Below are 17,717 nucleotides of genomic sequence, written 5' to 3' on the forward strand. Positions count from 1 at the left end.
TTACACTCTATTGTATTTCTTTTAGTTAAATTAAAATCTAATCTCTAAACTTTAATTTTAAAAAGGGTCTGAAAGTAAAAGTGTGTCTGTTCACACGAGGTTTCCAGAAAAACTTGTTTCATGGAGTTGAACTTGAGTTGGTGTTGGTGTTGATGTTGATTTGATGCAATGTGGTTCGATCTCTAGTACTTGATCATTTGATTTTCTCTCGGTTGAATGAATATGCTTGACTTGAAGAAGAAAAACATCAAACGTTCTTGAAATAGAAGTCTTGAAAGAGTCTTTGTGTCTTCAAGGGTTTTCTATCTTGCTTCAGGAGTCTTAGGTGTCTTCTACTTGTTGATGAATTCTCTCTAAACTCTCTAGAGTGTAGAATTGCTGATCCTTTGGAATGAGAAGAGCTCCTCTATTTATAAGGCTCTGATGGGCTTGAGCCCAATTGCCCCATGGGTCTAGGCTTGGTTGACCAATAGGCCTGGCCTTTAAGCCTAATTTATTGGACTCGGGCATGGCCTTTGAGCCCTATTAATTGGAGTTGGGCATATTTTGCATTTTAGGCCCAAATTAAGCCCATATTTAGACGTTTAAATACCCCAATTATAACGTCAAATTGGGCGAAATTAATTTTACTCAATCCATCGCCTGTGAAAAAATAGAGAATTTGTCTCCAACCTTCAATTTGGGACACGTGTCAACTCTTAATTGGTCACAAATTTGATGATTTCAAAATTTCGTCATTAATTTAGTAAATGATATGGCGATCCATGATTGGTCCAAAATTTCTCCTCCAATAGTGTCTAATAAGTCTTTGATCTTATAAAATGTTTAATAACCAGCTGATATGTTCGTCTAATAGCATCCCATATTTTTAATTTTGTGTGTCATATAGAGTTCGCGAATTTTAAAAAATTTCGAATATATCAATAACATGTTGGACAAAAAATTGAAATTTCAAGAACCTATTGGAAAACAGAATTGACAGTTTAAGAAGTAACAAGACATCTTTTTAAAGTTGAGTGATTTATTAAATACAAAATTGAGAGTTTAAGAACTTATGAAATAGTTCTTAGGTTAAATTAAAATTTAATCATTAAATTTTTAGATTCATGTATATTTGATCACTAAACTTTCAAAATTAAAAATTTAGTTCCTAAATTTTGAACTTTTTCAAATTCATGGGTCTACTTGATACAACATTGAAACTTTAAGGTTTCCTTAGAGGTAAATTTTAAATTTTTACCTGATTGATCAATTTTAAAAATTTTGAATTTATTAAGGACTCCATTAGACATAAAATTGAAAGTTTAAAGACCTATCATACACAAAATTTGAAATTTTAGGAAATTGTTAGACACTTTTGAAAGTCATTGGTATAGAACTAAAAAAAATCATGAATTAACTTGTAATCTACCCTACTTTTTTTAGTTCAGAGATTGAATAGATACAAACTTAAGAGTGTATACCCCATTTAATAACTATATTGTTATTTATTTTTTGTTTTTGAAAATTAAGCTTATAAATACTACTTCTATCTAGCGATTCTTTGTTTTGCTATTTACTTCTCAGGAGTGTTTTGAAAACTAAAAAAAAAAAAAAAAAAACTTATTTATATTCTTTTGTGAATTTGGCTAAGAATTCAATCGTGTAGGGCTCGGTTAGTAACTATTTGGTTTTTGAAAATCAAGTCTACAAACATCAAATACATTATATTAGGTTTATATATTTTGTTGCTTAGATTTTAGGAGTGTTTTCATAATCAAAACCATATTTTGAAAACTAAAGAAAGGTAGCTTTGTTTTTTAAATTGACTAAGAATTCAAAATGTTTATATAAGAAATATGAAAATACGAATAAGAAATTTAGAGAAAACAACAAAATATTCAATAACCAAAAATAAAAATGAAATAATTACCGAATCGGGCCTTAGCTAGAAAAGATGAAAACTATGATGGAGAAGTTCTAAGAAAACATGTTTAGTATCAAAACAACTAAAACAAAATGGATATCAAACTTGTAATTTAATCTACTTTTTGAATGGGAGGGTGAAAAGGCTTAGGCAAGAGCCAAAGGTGGAGGAATTTATGCCAAAGTGTTTGGTTTTGGCTGTTGTAAAAGAATAAAGTCCCTTGAGAGCATTGGAATACACAACTTTGAAAATCCTTTTATTGTCACAAGTGGTACTACCTCATCTTTATAACCACAAAGTTATTGCTTTCTTCTTTCTATCCACTCCAATTCCTTAGAGAAATTTGGTTCTAAAAAAAGCTAACTTTCATATTCTATTCTCTCTTCTACTCTTTATCCTATTTTGTTTGCCTCACAATCTTTAGTTTTTCAAATGCCCTTCTACTTTATGGAGTGAGCTAAAGTCTTTCAAAGGATATTCTTCCAAGTCTTATTTCATTACCCCTTGTTTCTTTTGATGTATTCTTTGCAAATTTTGTTGGATGCATACTCACCATTTATAGGCCAAAAAATAAACAGAATAAAACTCTCAATACATCCATACCAATAAAATATTCGAGTTTAGAAAAATAATAAAGAAAAATAGAAAAACAAGGGAAACTATTTACACAAAATAGTAAAATTTTAATCTTCTTTGATAAAGATTGATAGAAACCATAGAAGTCTATCAATTTCTATCAGTGATAGAAACTGATAGAAATCTATAATTGATAGATGCTGATAGGAGTCTATCAGTGTCTATCAATGTTTTTTTTTTTTTTTTTTAACTATTTCTGTAAATAGTTTAACATTTTTTCTATCTATGAAAATTTTACTCAATTAAAATGAGATAATAAAGATATTAATACAACTTTTGAAAATACTTTAGTGGTTTTTATTACAATAAGGTATAAAGTTTGAGGATGTAGAACAACAATTTTGTCCATGGACTAATGGTAAGGGCATATATTTAAACTATTTTGAAAGTTAAATATATTTATGTAATAGAGATGTTTACAAATATAGGAAAATGAACCAAAATATTTAAAAACATAGCAAAATTTTACTATCTATCTGTGATAGACCGTGATAACTACTATATATGTCTATTTGTGTCATGATAGACACAGATAATAGTATATCATGGTCTATTACAATTTATCACAGATACACTGTGATATTTGACTATTATTTATAAATATTTTTAGCAGTTTTATCATTTAAAATAATTTTCTTATATAGGACATAGAACATGGATATTATAAAATGGAAGTACAAGGTACGTATTTCCTATAATCATTCTACAAGCCGTAATTATATTACGAAAAAATGATCCGACTTTAAATGGTTAAAAATAATTTTACGAAAGCAATTTAAAAGATTTTTAGTACCATAAAAATGCTTAAAAATGGTGTTCTATTATTGTTGTATGATTATTACAATAAAAATACTTAGTGCATCTCGGGCATTACCTATCTTTATGTATCTCATCAAATTATCTAATCATAATTTGACATATGAAAAATTTTGCTTTTTTATTTTTTTGAAATATTTTAATATATTTTTATACGTGAGTAGAGAAAATAGATGAATAAAGATGAATGATGTTCGAGTGCACCCAAGTATTACCGTTATTACAATATCACATGTGTATACAAGTCAAAGTTTTTATACGGGAAATAAGTGGAGGGTATCGTTTACGAAATTGGTTTTCAGGTTCACTTAAGTACTACAAATAACACAATCCAATCTTATTTACATATTAGATTAACGATTAACTCAATTGAAAAAAATCCGAGAACAATTAATCTATTATTGCAACATTATAAAACCAACATTCCTAATGTTTTTTAAGAACATGGCCAAGGCTATACAACCCTCTTTTAGCAAGCTCTAAATTAGTTAAATTATAAAATAAAAAAATGGTTTTTATAATAAAAAATGTGTTGGGATGCGACCAAAGTCCCACATTGGTTAGATTAGTGGAGGATCATGGGTATATAAGTGAGGATGATTATCTCCATTGGTATGAGGCCTTTTAGGGTGAACCTCGAGGTAGAATCTTCGGTGCTGAACAAAGATGTATAGTGGAACCTTGAAAGTAGTCATGGTGTGATCCGTGGTTGAACTCTGAACAAAGATGTATAGTGGAGCCTTGAAAGTAGTCATGGTGTGATCCGTGGTTGAACTCTAATGGATAGGCGGTATGCTCGGGTGAAAAGGAGTTAGCCTAGATATGAGTTAGACGAATGGATGACTGTTTGAGGAGAGGCTCGGTGGGAGATAGTTTGAGAGTCTTGTCCCTATCAAAATGGTTTTTGCATTATAAAATTCTTATTTTTTCCGAAATGATTTCAGACTAGCCCTAGTAAAAGAATTAGTTAAATTATTAGTAGGTTTCTATCTATTTAGACTTTGAAATTTTAAAAGCGTCTAATAGCTCCATGAACTTTTAATCTTAAGTCAAATAGGTCCTTAAATTTTATATCTATTAAATTCCTAACCGTTAAAAAGTATCTAATAATATTTAAACTTTTAATTTTACGTCCAATATACGTACCTAGAGAAAGGGGCAAACAACTCTATACAATGGTATAAAGAATGATACTATACACGTTGTTGGTCCTAAAAGCAAAAAGGTTTTGAACCGTTGTTTAATCTCACCAAACTTCATAATCATCCGAGTTAATGATGATTTCCAACCCTTTTATTACTTTATTGGACAATAAGAATATACGAGCCTTATCTTTTGATTATATTATTTAATAACAAAATTGAGGGATTTGAAGGCAAGACCTTCCTAGACCATCTGATATCATCTTAAAATATCGATTGATCAAAAAACGTAAGATGGGTGAAGGCAAATTTAATATTATCACTAATACCAAGGCAAAAAAGGCAAAGATGAAGAAGCGTAAGAATCGGAAAAGAAGTCAGAGTTCAAGTTACATTCATATAGAGCTATAATAATGTATTTTATAGGTGAATTAACATAGAGTTAGTTCATCGTAATTTTTTTTAAGATTGGGATATGAGTTTTTCTAAATCCTGGATATGATAAAACATGATTAGCCCAATGATTAATTTTTCGGACTTATTCTTTTGGTTTTTTCTTTATTTTTTATCTATTTTCTTAGGTCTAAATCCATTCATTATAATAGTACGTACATTCTCTCTCTACTGCATCTAGTAGCCTTTTTTCTCTATCAAAAAGACCTAACAAAGTTCTAAAGGAAGATGAAGAGAGAACGATCCCTTACAAGATCATTATCAATATATGTTTAATCAAACTCATGTTATTTTGAAATCCATCTAATTTAAATATCTTGGCTTGTATTGATTTATACAATGTTAAAATTTTTATTGTATAGTCATACAAGTTTAAACATTCTAAATATATTAAACAATAAAAAAATAACACGAAAAGGTTAAGCACAGATGAGATAAGTTCAATCCAATCTAAATTCGAAAAAGAACAATAAGTTCAGTCCTAGATTTACTTCCTATAAAATATAGAACAAAATGTATTTTTGAATCGTGAGATTTGAGTTAGTGTCTATTTGGTTCTTAAGATTCAAAGAAGAGACACTTTAGTCTCTGAAGTTTGAAAAATGCTTCTAAATGGTCTACTAAAGGAAAAGTGACGTGGCAGGTTGAATTTATTCGAAGTGTGAGGTGTCAATTTTTATTAGTTTTATATTGGGTTTTTTTCTTGTTGTTAGATTAGTGAATTTTAATTTTAATATGGCAATGCCATGAGAGGGTTTTGCAAATCCATCTATCAAACTAGGTTGAAACATGTTGGGTCACCAAATTTCCATTGAAATGTTTCAAAATTTTTTCAAATTAAAATTGAGTTTGCTTTTCCTTGAGAGGTAGGAAATGGTGGTTTCCTTAGAAGAAATCATTTTCATAGGGATGGATGGAAGAGAGAATAGAGAAGGGGGAGAGAAGGGAAAGAGAGAGGGAATAAAAAAAAGATAAAATTAAAATTAAAATCCACTCATCTAACAAATTAAAGAAAAAAACCAATATAAAACTAATAAAAATTGACACCTCACTTCAAATTTGCCAAACCAAATAACTTTTCCTTCAGTGAAATTTAACTCAGAACCATTTAGAAGCATTTTTTAAATCTTGGAGACTGAAATACCTCTTTTAAAACTTCGGAGACCAATAGGGACCAAAGGTGTATTTTGCCCTAAAATATATCATTATAATTTCATAAAAAGTAAGTTCATCTTCTTTTCTATAAAGATAGTTGCATTAAGTGTTTTAGATTAACTTAAGCATCATAGTGGTTATTATAAGGACCACACCAGTGCACAACTCTTTCTCTTTGTAGGCCGCCTCATTGCAAAGTCGCTTATGTCGATCACTTGATCATCTTCAGTTACCTCTTCCTATTCTTCATATTTGAGATCACCACATCTTAGGTCATCTCATCGATAGTCACTTCGTTTAAGATCACCTCATCATAGTTCATCTCATTTTTGGCCACCTCTTTTCTAAATTAAAAACATCGTCAGTGACACGTGAAGGTCATGCTAGATTCCTTTGGTCAGGATTTGCCATGAACACTCCAATATTCTTAACAAGTAATTAAAAAAATGGTTAATAAGCCGAGTCCATAATTAATATCTATAACCATTGACCATATACATTCTCCTTTCATTTATGGGGTTAAAAATATGCAATTTCACTTTAGTCTCTAATTAAATGTTAATAAAGTTGGTATCTAAAAAAATTTAGGGACTAAACGTATTTATAAACAAATTAAGTTGGTAAGTAAAGAAATTGATATTTAATTTCATGCTTGGAATTAAATTATTACAATTTTTAAAATATAGAGACTAAATTGTCATAGATTTAAAAGTACATACATGAGCTAGATTATTACTTTGATTAAAGTTCAATGACGACCAAAATTGTTATTAATTTATTTTTTCTTTTGTAGAACAACAAGATTTGAGGAAGTAGATTTCAATCTCTGGCCTTAATTTTCATTTTGAATATAATATTTAACTAGTTGAATTATGTTTATGAACACTACAAATTAAATAATTAAAATGTTTAGTGTTAATCAAAGAATGAAAAAATGATGAATTTTTATATATACATAGATAAAAATTGCATAGGAATTGATATTCGAAAATTATAATAGATGTCAAAACCAACCGAGAAAATTGCATACCTAATTAGCGGATTCAAAGTTTACATATATAGCAAAATTTTCAAAAGGCAGAAAAACCGAGACCATGCAGTTTAAAAGAGAATTGAGGAATTCCACTTTCTCCCCTTCCTCTGAGGGTAATTACAAGTCCTTCAATTTCTTAGTGTATTTTCTGCATATTTCTCTAATTAAGGCACCCATATCTTTATTTTATTTGAAATTACTGCTATATATTAGGTTAGCTGCTATTTTTTTTTTTTTTTCACTAGCTTCAAATTTAAGCCAAGGAATCTTGAATAATTCTATGGTTTCGAAGTAAACTACATCAAATTAGAGATGTTCAAATAATCGGATAATCTAACTAATTCGGACTATCCAACTCAAAAATATAATAATTGGGTTGTGTTAAACTTTTTCTATTTTTGTTGAGTTGGATTGGATTATTGGTTGGCTAAAAAAATTTTGAGTTGATCCAATTCGACCCGATATATATATATATTTCTCTTTGCTTAAAGTTTATTACTTTGTATTGATTAGTTTGTGAATTTTTAATCTTTTACTTTTAAAATTATTATGATATTTTTTTTGTATAAAATTTGTAATAAATATTATGAATATTTGGTATTTCACATTTGAATTTTATGAGATTTTAGTTACTAGTAATGTGTTGTAGATAAATTTACATATTTTTAGTTAAAAAGAAAAAAAAAGTTATAACTCAACAATCCAACCCGAATTTAAAGGGTTGGATTAGAGAGTTTATTTGGATCTTTTGTGTTGTCAATCCAATCAACCCAAAGTTTTAAGTTGGTAAAAAAAAAAAAACACTCTCAACCCAGTCTACGTACAGCTCTACATCAAACCAAGCAGCATGAGACTCTTGGCCAACAAAGGGAGAAGAACAACTTTTATACCCATTTCCTTACAACCATTTCCTTACAACCATTTCCCATCTATTCCCCCCATCCCCCCGGAAAATGATACTTTAATTATGGAATACCTAACAACGATCTAACATTCTCAAAATGTATAAGCAACATTTCTAATATGAATCAACATTTCAAGTGTATCAACGAAGAAGAGGATAACCTAAAAGTCTTTTTTTCAAGTTGGTGATTTTCTCTCTAATTTAACTTTTGATGAATCGTTCATTTTCTGGTTTTAAATAAGATTTTAGACGAGATTAATGGTATATCAAACAACTGATATAACAAATATTAATTATATAAATTGTATACATTGATTTAATAAAGATTGATAACCACACTGATAAACCAAATAAGCATAAAAGAGAAAAAATTAAATAGCCATATTGATATGCTAAATATTGATAAATAGATATATATACTTAAACTCATCAACAAAATAGATTATTCGTGTATCAAGAAATAAGTCTATATTGAGATATATTTAATATTTGGTATAGATTTAGTTAAAATACTACATATTAGTTTGATTAATATATATCAAGTTTAAAGTATATCAACTACCATTGATATACGAGATATCAAGTGATATAAAGTATATCAGTTGCATAATCGATACACTTTATATTTCATATGTTGGTTGACTAACAAATCAATTTTTCAAACTTTTAGTTGTATAAATAGATACATTTAGTAATATATATTAGAGTATAAGTAGTATATGGCATTGATTCAAAATGCAATTTCAAATACAACATTTGTATATCAGTATTTTTTTTGTGTCTTTTAACTTTTTTTTTTTCCATCTTTCATTTCACTTCTTATTTTCTTATTCAATCAATCTTTCATGAATATGTAAAAAATTAACAATAAATCAAAGTATATAAGTAAATTTATATACTTAATATTATAGAGTATTAGTAATATATATATCTTTAAATAAAATATATCAATAAGCTAATAAGAAGTATATCAATGATTTTATTGATATACCAAAGTATAGATATGATATACTTGTTATTCAATATATCAATAATACCTATTGATATACTAGTTATCTTAGCTATCTTATGTATATGCTTGAAGACTATTTTTGTCTTAAATTTTATATGGGTTTGCTTGGTTTTTTTTTTTTTTTTTTTTTTTTTTTTTTTTTCTTTTTTGCTAAATCTGCAAAAGAAAAAAACAGTGGACACGCTTGCAATTTTTTATTTGATTTAAGTCGTACCTACAAATATCTCATTGATATTCTATTGCTATCTCTTAAACATTTTTTTTTAGTTTATCTCTTTAATATTATTTTTTCAGTGGAATGAATTCTGAGGTAGAATTTGAATTTCCAACCTTAAAGAAAATATACAGTTGAACATATCTATATCTTTTAATAAGGTTGAGATTCAAATCCCCTACACATCCCTATAACTAAAAAGAAATATCCACGTAATAATTACACATAGTAACAATTAAAATTTATTTTCAATTAATTTATAGATGGGGTAATAATTTAGTAAATAATTATATTTGAATTGGTTATAATAGTCATATACAAGTGGTCAACTTTTTTACCAAAACATAACTTAATTAGTATAAACTAGGTTTACCTTCATTGTGAAAGATGCAAATCTCTCTTTTCTTGCATATTTATTAAAAATAATAATTAAATAAAATTCTTTATCATATAAAAGGTAAATCATACAAAATATCCCTAAACTTTGTACATTATGTCAAAAATATCTTTGAATTTTCAAAAGTTTAAAAAAATTTCCTTAAACTTTTAGAATGAGTTAAAAAAAATACCCTTACCATTAGTTTTAAATAGAATACATTAGTGTTTTATGTCAAAAATATCCCTAAAGTTTCAAAAGTTGAAAATACTCATAAACTTAGAAAAAGTTCTTTAAAAAATATATATATATCTTTACTGTTATATGAATCGAAACCGTTAATACATCTTACTTCTCTATTTTCCTTCTTTTTTTCCCTCTCTCTTATTTAATACCCTACTTCCCTATTTGTTAAATGTTTGGCATTTTTTTTATCTTAAAAAATGCACACATCTCTTAAGGTATATGAACTATAATAAGATTAAAGAGAACAATGGAAGCATACTGTTGAAGATTTCATTTAGTTGGCTTTATATTTTTTTCTAAGACTTTGATTTCAACATATGTCTCATAAAAAGTCTTAACGTCAATTTTAGACATTAGAGTATTTTCTTTGCAGAATATTTTTTTTCTAATCTGGAAATATATTGCGGATCGGGATAATCTACTACTTTCCTTTATTGAGGTGTAGTCTATCTTCTCCTATTTGGGAGTTGTTTCCTTTTCTAGATTCGTCTATAAAAATTGTGTTATATTGATTTTCAAAGTAAGCCATTTCACATTAAGTCGCACGGTATTTTTTAGAACAAGACAACCGATGAACGAAGTTGTTCTACATTGTGTTCTTACTTTTTGTTCTTTATTCTATTGTGCATGATTTTCTGGAAGTGTTCTATTAAAAAACTTTTCACGGATTTAAGGGGAGCCTGAGTCACTGCTATCGAAGAAGGGTTTTTAGAATATTTTGAACTCCTTTTAAAAGATATGATGAAACTTTTGAAAGTTCAGATATATTTTTTATATAAAATACAAAATTCAGGTCTTTTTTTTTTTTTTTATAATTTAGCCCAAGAAAGAAAATAATGGAGAACATATTGAGCATATATTAGCTCTATTGGTCTCATGGGGATTATAAAAACCTTAAAATCAATATTATATGATATGGTGATGGTGGATCCCAATATACAGAATATTCTATGAGAGTCACTTTTTCAATCACTGAGTCTCAAGAATTTGATAATTGATCAAAACTTTTTTCTCACTCATAGTTGTAAATTCTTTTGAGGTCAGTAGATTAAGATTACAGTTCATTCTTTTCTTTTTTATTACATGTACACAATATTGTCTGACATATTAAAAATCAATTTTTGATGATATAAAAATTGTATTTAAAAGATAATTTTGAGTAATTAAAATCATGATTAAGAATAATTTTGAACGTGATAAAAAGTGATTTTCACAATTTCAAAATCACTTCCAAACAATGTAATAAGATTATAGTTCATACTTTCTCATTTCTCTTGTTTTTCCAATTTCAAAAAAAATATAAGTTTAAATTATAAATTTGATCTCTATGATTTTGGAGAAAGTTAGAATTTAGTTTATATAGTTTATAATTAGAATTTAGTTTCTATGGTTTAATAATAAATTATCCTCATTATATTCTCTACGGCATAGTCTATTTGTAAGGATTTTATCAAAAAAATGAGACTATTTACGAGATTTAGTCAAACCACAAGAATTTAATTCGGACTCTATCAAAACTATAAGATAGAGAGATCCAAAGACAAAAATGGAAGAATAATGTAAACATATAACTGATATAATACTTATATTATCAACTGTACATATTAGAAAACATATAACATTTTGATCATTAATTTCACTAATAGCAAAATGTTTAATTAATTACCAACATTAATATAAAGTAGAGACAAGAGAAACTTTCATCATACCCACAAAGAAACACACATCCCATAGTACATCTTTTCTTTTTCTTTTCTTTTTCCCATAAAAGAAAAGGGCATTCAATCAAATATATATTAATTCTCAATTAATATATCAATAGTGGAAAGAAAAAAGGGAAAAAAAAAAAAAAAAGCAAGATGTAATTAATTGATATGAAGATAAAACTTGAAGTTGAGTGGGTCCGACATGTCGAATCTTTTGAGCTTTTTTCTCTTTGTTGTTGTAGCTTTCTTTCAATGAACCAACCCCTTTTTATAGCATTGCAACATCACTTCTTTTTATATACTCTCAAGCTGTGTGGTTTTCTTTTAAAGAGAGAATAACAAGAGATGGAGAAACTAAAAAGGATTTTGTTTTGTTTTTTTTTTTTTCCTTTTCTTTTACTATAAAGAGAAGAATCCACCAGCAAATTAGCCATAGCTAAATTTCAAAAGAAGATGTTGGATGAAATTTGATTCTAGAATCATCCATGGGAAAATCGACATCATTTGCCACCTGTCGAGATTCAGATACGAAACGAATTTAGGTCTAGATTAAATTATTGTTTTAGTTCTTACGCTACTTAGATACTAACAATTCTTTGAACCAACAATTATATGTTAATATATCAGAAAAGAAAGAGAAACAAATGATATTGTTAGACCTAGTTAGGTTAAATTATCGTTTTATAAGATTATTAAACTTAGATATTAGCAATTATATGAATAAAAAAAAACATGTCATGTTCATTTGAGAGATTGAACTAAAACTATAATAATGTAGTTAGAAAGTATTTAAATCTTTAGAATCTAATTGAAACTATATGAAAATTATAAGTACTAAAATGGTATAAAAATATTAACCAAGTTGAATTAAAAGTCTTATGGTTGAACTTTAGAGAGAAAAAAAAAACTTATACAAGTGTTTTCTAAGTCTCTCAATTTTATTATTATGTCTAATAAGTTCATAACTTTAAAAATATCTAATAAACCTATGAATTTTTAACTTCAAATCTAACGAGTTGTTCAATTTTCAATTATATATCTGAATCATTTTTAGACCCTGTTTGATAATTATTTAATTTTGATTTTTGAAAATTAAATTTAAAAATACTACTCTTTCCAACTCTTAATTTCCTTTGTTTTCTACTTTTTAATAATATGTTTAAACAAATTAAGTCATATTTTGAAAATTATGACAAATAGTTTTAAAACCCTCATTTTTGTTTTGAAATCTGGCCAAAAATTCAAGTTTTTTTATTTAAGAAATATGATAAACGTAAAAACGAAGGGAAAATAGATTTAATTTTCAAACACTAAATAATTATCAAGAAAGTTAATTATAATCTATTAGATACAAATTCTAGAGAAGTTTGATTTAATAATACTGAAAAAACCAATTTTATTAGAGTAATTATTTTAAATGATAAAATCATTGAAAATATTTATAAATATAAAAAAATGTAACTATCTATCCGTATCAAAGGGTGACATTTTGCTATATTTATAAATAAATAAATTTATTTTACTAAATTATTTGTATGATGAGAATAATTATTACCATGGAAGAAAGAGTAATTATTTGATTGCGTATGTAAAATTTACCTTTTCGTTTGTCACAATAATGGCTGAGGAAAGCGAGGAAAACAACAATGAAGGCAATCCCAGCAATTAGTCCAATTATTACTGCCAACGTCTTCTCAATCTCAACGTCGTCGTTTCTACCATCTGTTAACCAAAATTATAATTACAATTTTTTTAAAAAAAAAAAAAACAAAAAAACCTATAAATTTTATGGATCTTGCTTTATTGAAATTATTTCCTTTTTCTATTGTCTTTACTCTGTTGGATGCAAATGGCTTTTAATCAGATTGGAATCACCTGCCTTCCCATGGTTTTCCATTTCAAATATGTATAATTAAAATCATGGAATTCTTTACGTGGGGTTTCGATGTCTAAAGTTTTAGAAATATAATAATTAAAAGTTCAAGGATCAAAATATAAAATTTGAACTTTTTAGGGTAAAACAAAATGTCTTGATTAGAGCTCCAAAATTTCGAATATACATCAATAAATAGAGTGTATATACATATTTTGGAAGATAAAAGTTATGTTAAAATAAATTCAAAGTTGAAAAATGAGTATTTAAATATAATATAAATATATAAATGACTAAACCTAGAGTTAAGTTTCACTTATTACATTTATTTTTATTAAATTATATAAAGCATCCTGTCAATAAAATTTATGGATCCACTATTGATATTTTGAAACTATTCTTTTCTTTTATTTAACTAAAACTTGAGAAGTATTTTTAGAAGTGAATTTTATGATTAGAAGAAATGTTAGTAAAATGTACCTTATCTAAATAAGTAATTAATATAATTAGAAATATTTAACAACATTAGTGAATTAAATCTTTGACCTCCCACACCAAAAGACTAACCACTAAATTTTTTTTTGTCTAAAAAAGAAATTTCAATTTATTGAATAAAAGATACCTTTTTTAAATTACTTTTTTTTTTCTCTCTCTCTCTCACTTTTCTTCTACACAATACCCATAAAATTATTTTTGAAAAGTAAAAAATTTAAATATGAAAAACTAATTGCATGAAAAGATGTGAAAGAAAAAAAAAATTGCAATCATCGCATTGACCAAAACCTCCAATTCACACCTTTATATGCACATGAAAATATAAATAATATTTACAAACTTTCTAACCAAGTTTTCTTTTTTTTGGGGGGGGTCTAATTTTACTTTATTGTAGACTAAAAATTAATTCTCTTAACAGTTTAATTATTAAAACTAAACACATAAATTTGATTATTTTCTACTATATTCTAAGCCTCTCATCCAAGTGATCACCCACCAACCATTCACCAAGTTTCTTATTTGACTTTCACCTATATTATGTCTATTGCATTTATATACTTTGAGTTTAACCTTCAGAGTAAGAAATTTCAAATCTATAACTATTTTATCGAGTTAGGTTTAAATTGACTATATTCATTTATTTAATAATTTAGTAAAGTTTATTGAACTAATTCTACAATATCGAAACAATAGTTACGAACTTTCATTCATCGTTATGTTGGTAAAGTAACCTACTTCATCCCACAACAATTGAACTCAAAGTACTAATTTTCTAAAATGAGATTATAAAAAAATAATAATCATAAAATAAAGGTTAGATTATAAAATTTAGTAGAAACTTAGAATTTAAATACTAGAGTTTATAATTAACCTTTAATATTTATGGTTTGATAAAACCTTTAAAAATAGTCGAAAAATTATTATTTTTATAAGATTTTATAGATTTGAGAAGAAAAATAATTCTAACTTTCCTAAAATTATAAAAATCAAATTTATAATTTAACAAGTAGATGTTAAATTACAAACATACCATTTCCGCCACCGCTACTGCCACTGCCACCATGAGGCCGAACACCGCCATGGGAGAATCGAGCATAGCATTTCCCCAAGAAAACATCGCCCCACCCCGCTGCGGCACAGTCCGTCCTAAGTCGGCCGACCGCGGCCGCAACACAGTCTTGACACTCCATGGCATCCAAATCCCCAACGCACTGCGCCACCCCTTGAACATCCCCAGAACCACCCACTCTAAACGGCCGATACCCACCAGTGCCGTCGGCCGCCGCTAAATATGCCAACACAGCATCCCTTCTAGCCAACCCGCCGGAATCATACCCCATCACCGCCCCACACTTTTTCACCACCACCGTCTTGTCCTCCACTCCCAAAAAGCTCACATTGTCATACTTCACAAAACACCCCTCCAACTGCAAGGCGCCGCCGCACGCGTCAAGGCATAACGAACCGAGCTGGGCCACAGCGTGCGTCACGCATTTGGCGCAGGCCATGTTCTCGAGGTCGCCACGGCATTGGTACAGGCCGTACACGGTGTCGCCGTCGCTGGCGCCGGCGACAGTGAAGTTTGTGTAGAGAGTGAAGGAGGCGGAGTTGAGGAGAGAAGTGAGGAGGGAGTTGAGATTTGACTCGATGGTTGAGCCCGGAGTGTATTTGGACTGAGAACAGCCGCCGTAGACAAACGACGTCTCGCCGGTGGGGGCCGCCGTGGACGGCGGCGAGAGGGTGGAAGTGAAGAGGAGGAGGAAGAAAGAGAGGGGGAGAGATGAACACATTTTGAGAGAGAGAGAGAGATGGGAAAAGAGAAGAGGTGTGTGATTGAAGGTTTTGAATGGGTATTTTTATATGGGCTTTTTGGTGATTGATCCCATGCAAGGAATTTTTGGGGGGTAGAATTATATAATTTGAGTGTTGTTTTCATAAGGAAACACAATATTTATATAATATACTAAAATTTTAGTGACTTTTTGCGATAGACTATGATAGAATACTATCAATATCATGATAGATATAGATAGTAGTCTATGATGATTTATTATAGACTGTGATATTTTGTGATATTTGTAAATATCTTTAATAATTTTAGTCATTTAAAACAATTGTAGTTAGAGTTGATTATTTAGTAAAAATTATTGGAATAAATAAATTAATAGAAGTTTGATTTTTTGTTTTAATTTGGATTGGTATGATTTTAAAAGTTTTAATTTGACCTCTATGCCAAAATAATTCAATAGTATCACTACACAATAGGACTACTTCTTAATAATTTGTTGAATGTAAAATTAATATACTTCTTAATAATCCTTTGATACAAATTTGAAATATTTTTGTAATTTTTTTTCTCACTATCATGTATTGAATGGTGTAAAATTGTTGGCCATATTTGTGGTGGTTTCTTTGGAATAAATTTTCAACTATTTGTGAGTTTTTGACTAAATTTTGTAAAGACCAAGGAGAAACCTTTTTAAATTATGGCAATCAAAATTGAAATTAAAATAAAATAATCGTAGTGATGGCAATGAAAATTTTAAGACTATAAAATCATATTTGTAATGCCTCAAACATAGAATTTGAAATTTAGATTCCGCATTTGATGATCCTCACAACCTGACTGACAAGGTCATTCTTACTTATGTTGAATAAATGTGGAATTGGTCCAAAGTTAAGCACACTTAACTTTGACATCCTATGATTGAACTACTGAAAAAAGATGCAATGCTTGTTTATAAGGTAGTAGGATCTTTTTCATTTGGATGTGATCTTGATTCATTCATCGAATTCTCTTGAAATTGGGGGTTATAATATTAGTTATGTCGAAACCGTATGGACTCGATTTGTGATTTAATTGTCAAAATAATTAGCTTAATTAATAGTAGAATTGTTATGCATTTTGTCTTTAAAAATCATAGGTTCAATCTTCCCTCCCATAAATATAGTATACCTAAAAAAGACTATGCTTTAGGCTTATTTGGAATGACTTAAAAACTTTTTTTTTTCGAAAATTTAAATACTTTTGATAAAAACTCTTTAAAACAAAGACATTCATATATGTGGGAACTCTTTCTCAAAAGTGTTTTATATACAAGTTTGTTTAGTTTGTTATATACTAAAGGTGTTTTTATTATTGTTAAATTATTATAAAAGACAATTATAGAATATTATGAGTTAATAATTTAAAATAACGGTCGTCAAAGTTGGTTATATAGAGAAGTCATCGAGATTGGCCACTAGTTGCAACTTTTGTTCATTTTAATCCTTATTCTTCATATATACTTAAAAAAAATAATAATAAAACAAACCATTTTGGTCATGTATCTTTTTCTATTTTGATCCGAAACTTTCAAATGTATTTGTTATTGTTATATATTTTTCTTATAATAATAAGAAAACCCTAGATATTCTATCAACCATTTAAGAATTTGTAACTGTCCAATAATATGAAGTTCTAGTTGAAGTCTTTGTTCCTTAAATGAAACTTGATTCTTCTTGAATTTCTCTTACTTCACTCGATGTAACTTCTTTTAGTTGTAAATTTGGACATGTGAGTTTCATTATGGATATCTTTCTTCAAGTTCCACATGCCTTGATTGAGATTCTTTTGTTCATGGGGTAAACTTGCCCATGTGAGCGGACAATCTTCATTTATTTATTTAGTTATATTAACAAGTTGGAAAATCTAACGGGACAAGTGTGAACCGTTTATCTCGAATACAACTCAACTAGTTCATACATTTT

At 28.1% G+C, this 17,717-nt stretch overlaps 1 protein-coding gene across 1 annotated transcript; it reads right to left on the reverse strand.

Annotated features, from left to right (window-relative positions):
• Positions 1 to 11,536: 11,536 nt before the first annotated feature.
• Positions 11,537 to 15,852, reverse strand: LOC120080740 (plasmodesmata-located protein 6-like). Its single transcript, XM_039035365.1, has 3 exons — positions 14,998 to 15,852; positions 13,199 to 13,321; positions 11,537 to 12,110 (listed from the first exon to the last, which is right to left on the reverse strand). The coding sequence occupies exons 1-3, from the start codon at positions 15,755 to 15,757 to the stop codon at positions 12,100 to 12,102; spliced, it is 894 nt and encodes a 297-aa protein (XP_038891293.1). The 5' UTR covers positions 15,758 to 15,852; the 3' UTR covers positions 11,537 to 12,099.
• Positions 15,853 to 17,717: the final 1,865 nt, after the last annotated feature.

This window comes from Benincasa hispida, chromosome 7 (genome assembly GCF_009727055.1).
Source record: "Benincasa hispida cultivar B227 chromosome 7, ASM972705v1, whole genome shotgun sequence".
NCBI lineage: Eukaryota > Viridiplantae > Streptophyta > Magnoliopsida > Cucurbitales > Cucurbitaceae > Benincasa > Benincasa hispida.

Excerpts from the sequence above, each read along its gene's own strand:
- LOC120080740 (XM_039035365.1), bottom strand. The coding sequence starts at position 15,757 with ATGTGTTCATCTCTCCCCCTCTCTTTCTTCCTCCTCCTCTTCACTTCC. Across the intron at positions 13,322-14,997 it reads CAGTAGCGGTGGCGGAAATG|ATGGTAGAAACGACGACGTT; the intron begins GTATGTTTGTAA and ends TTTGGTTAACAG.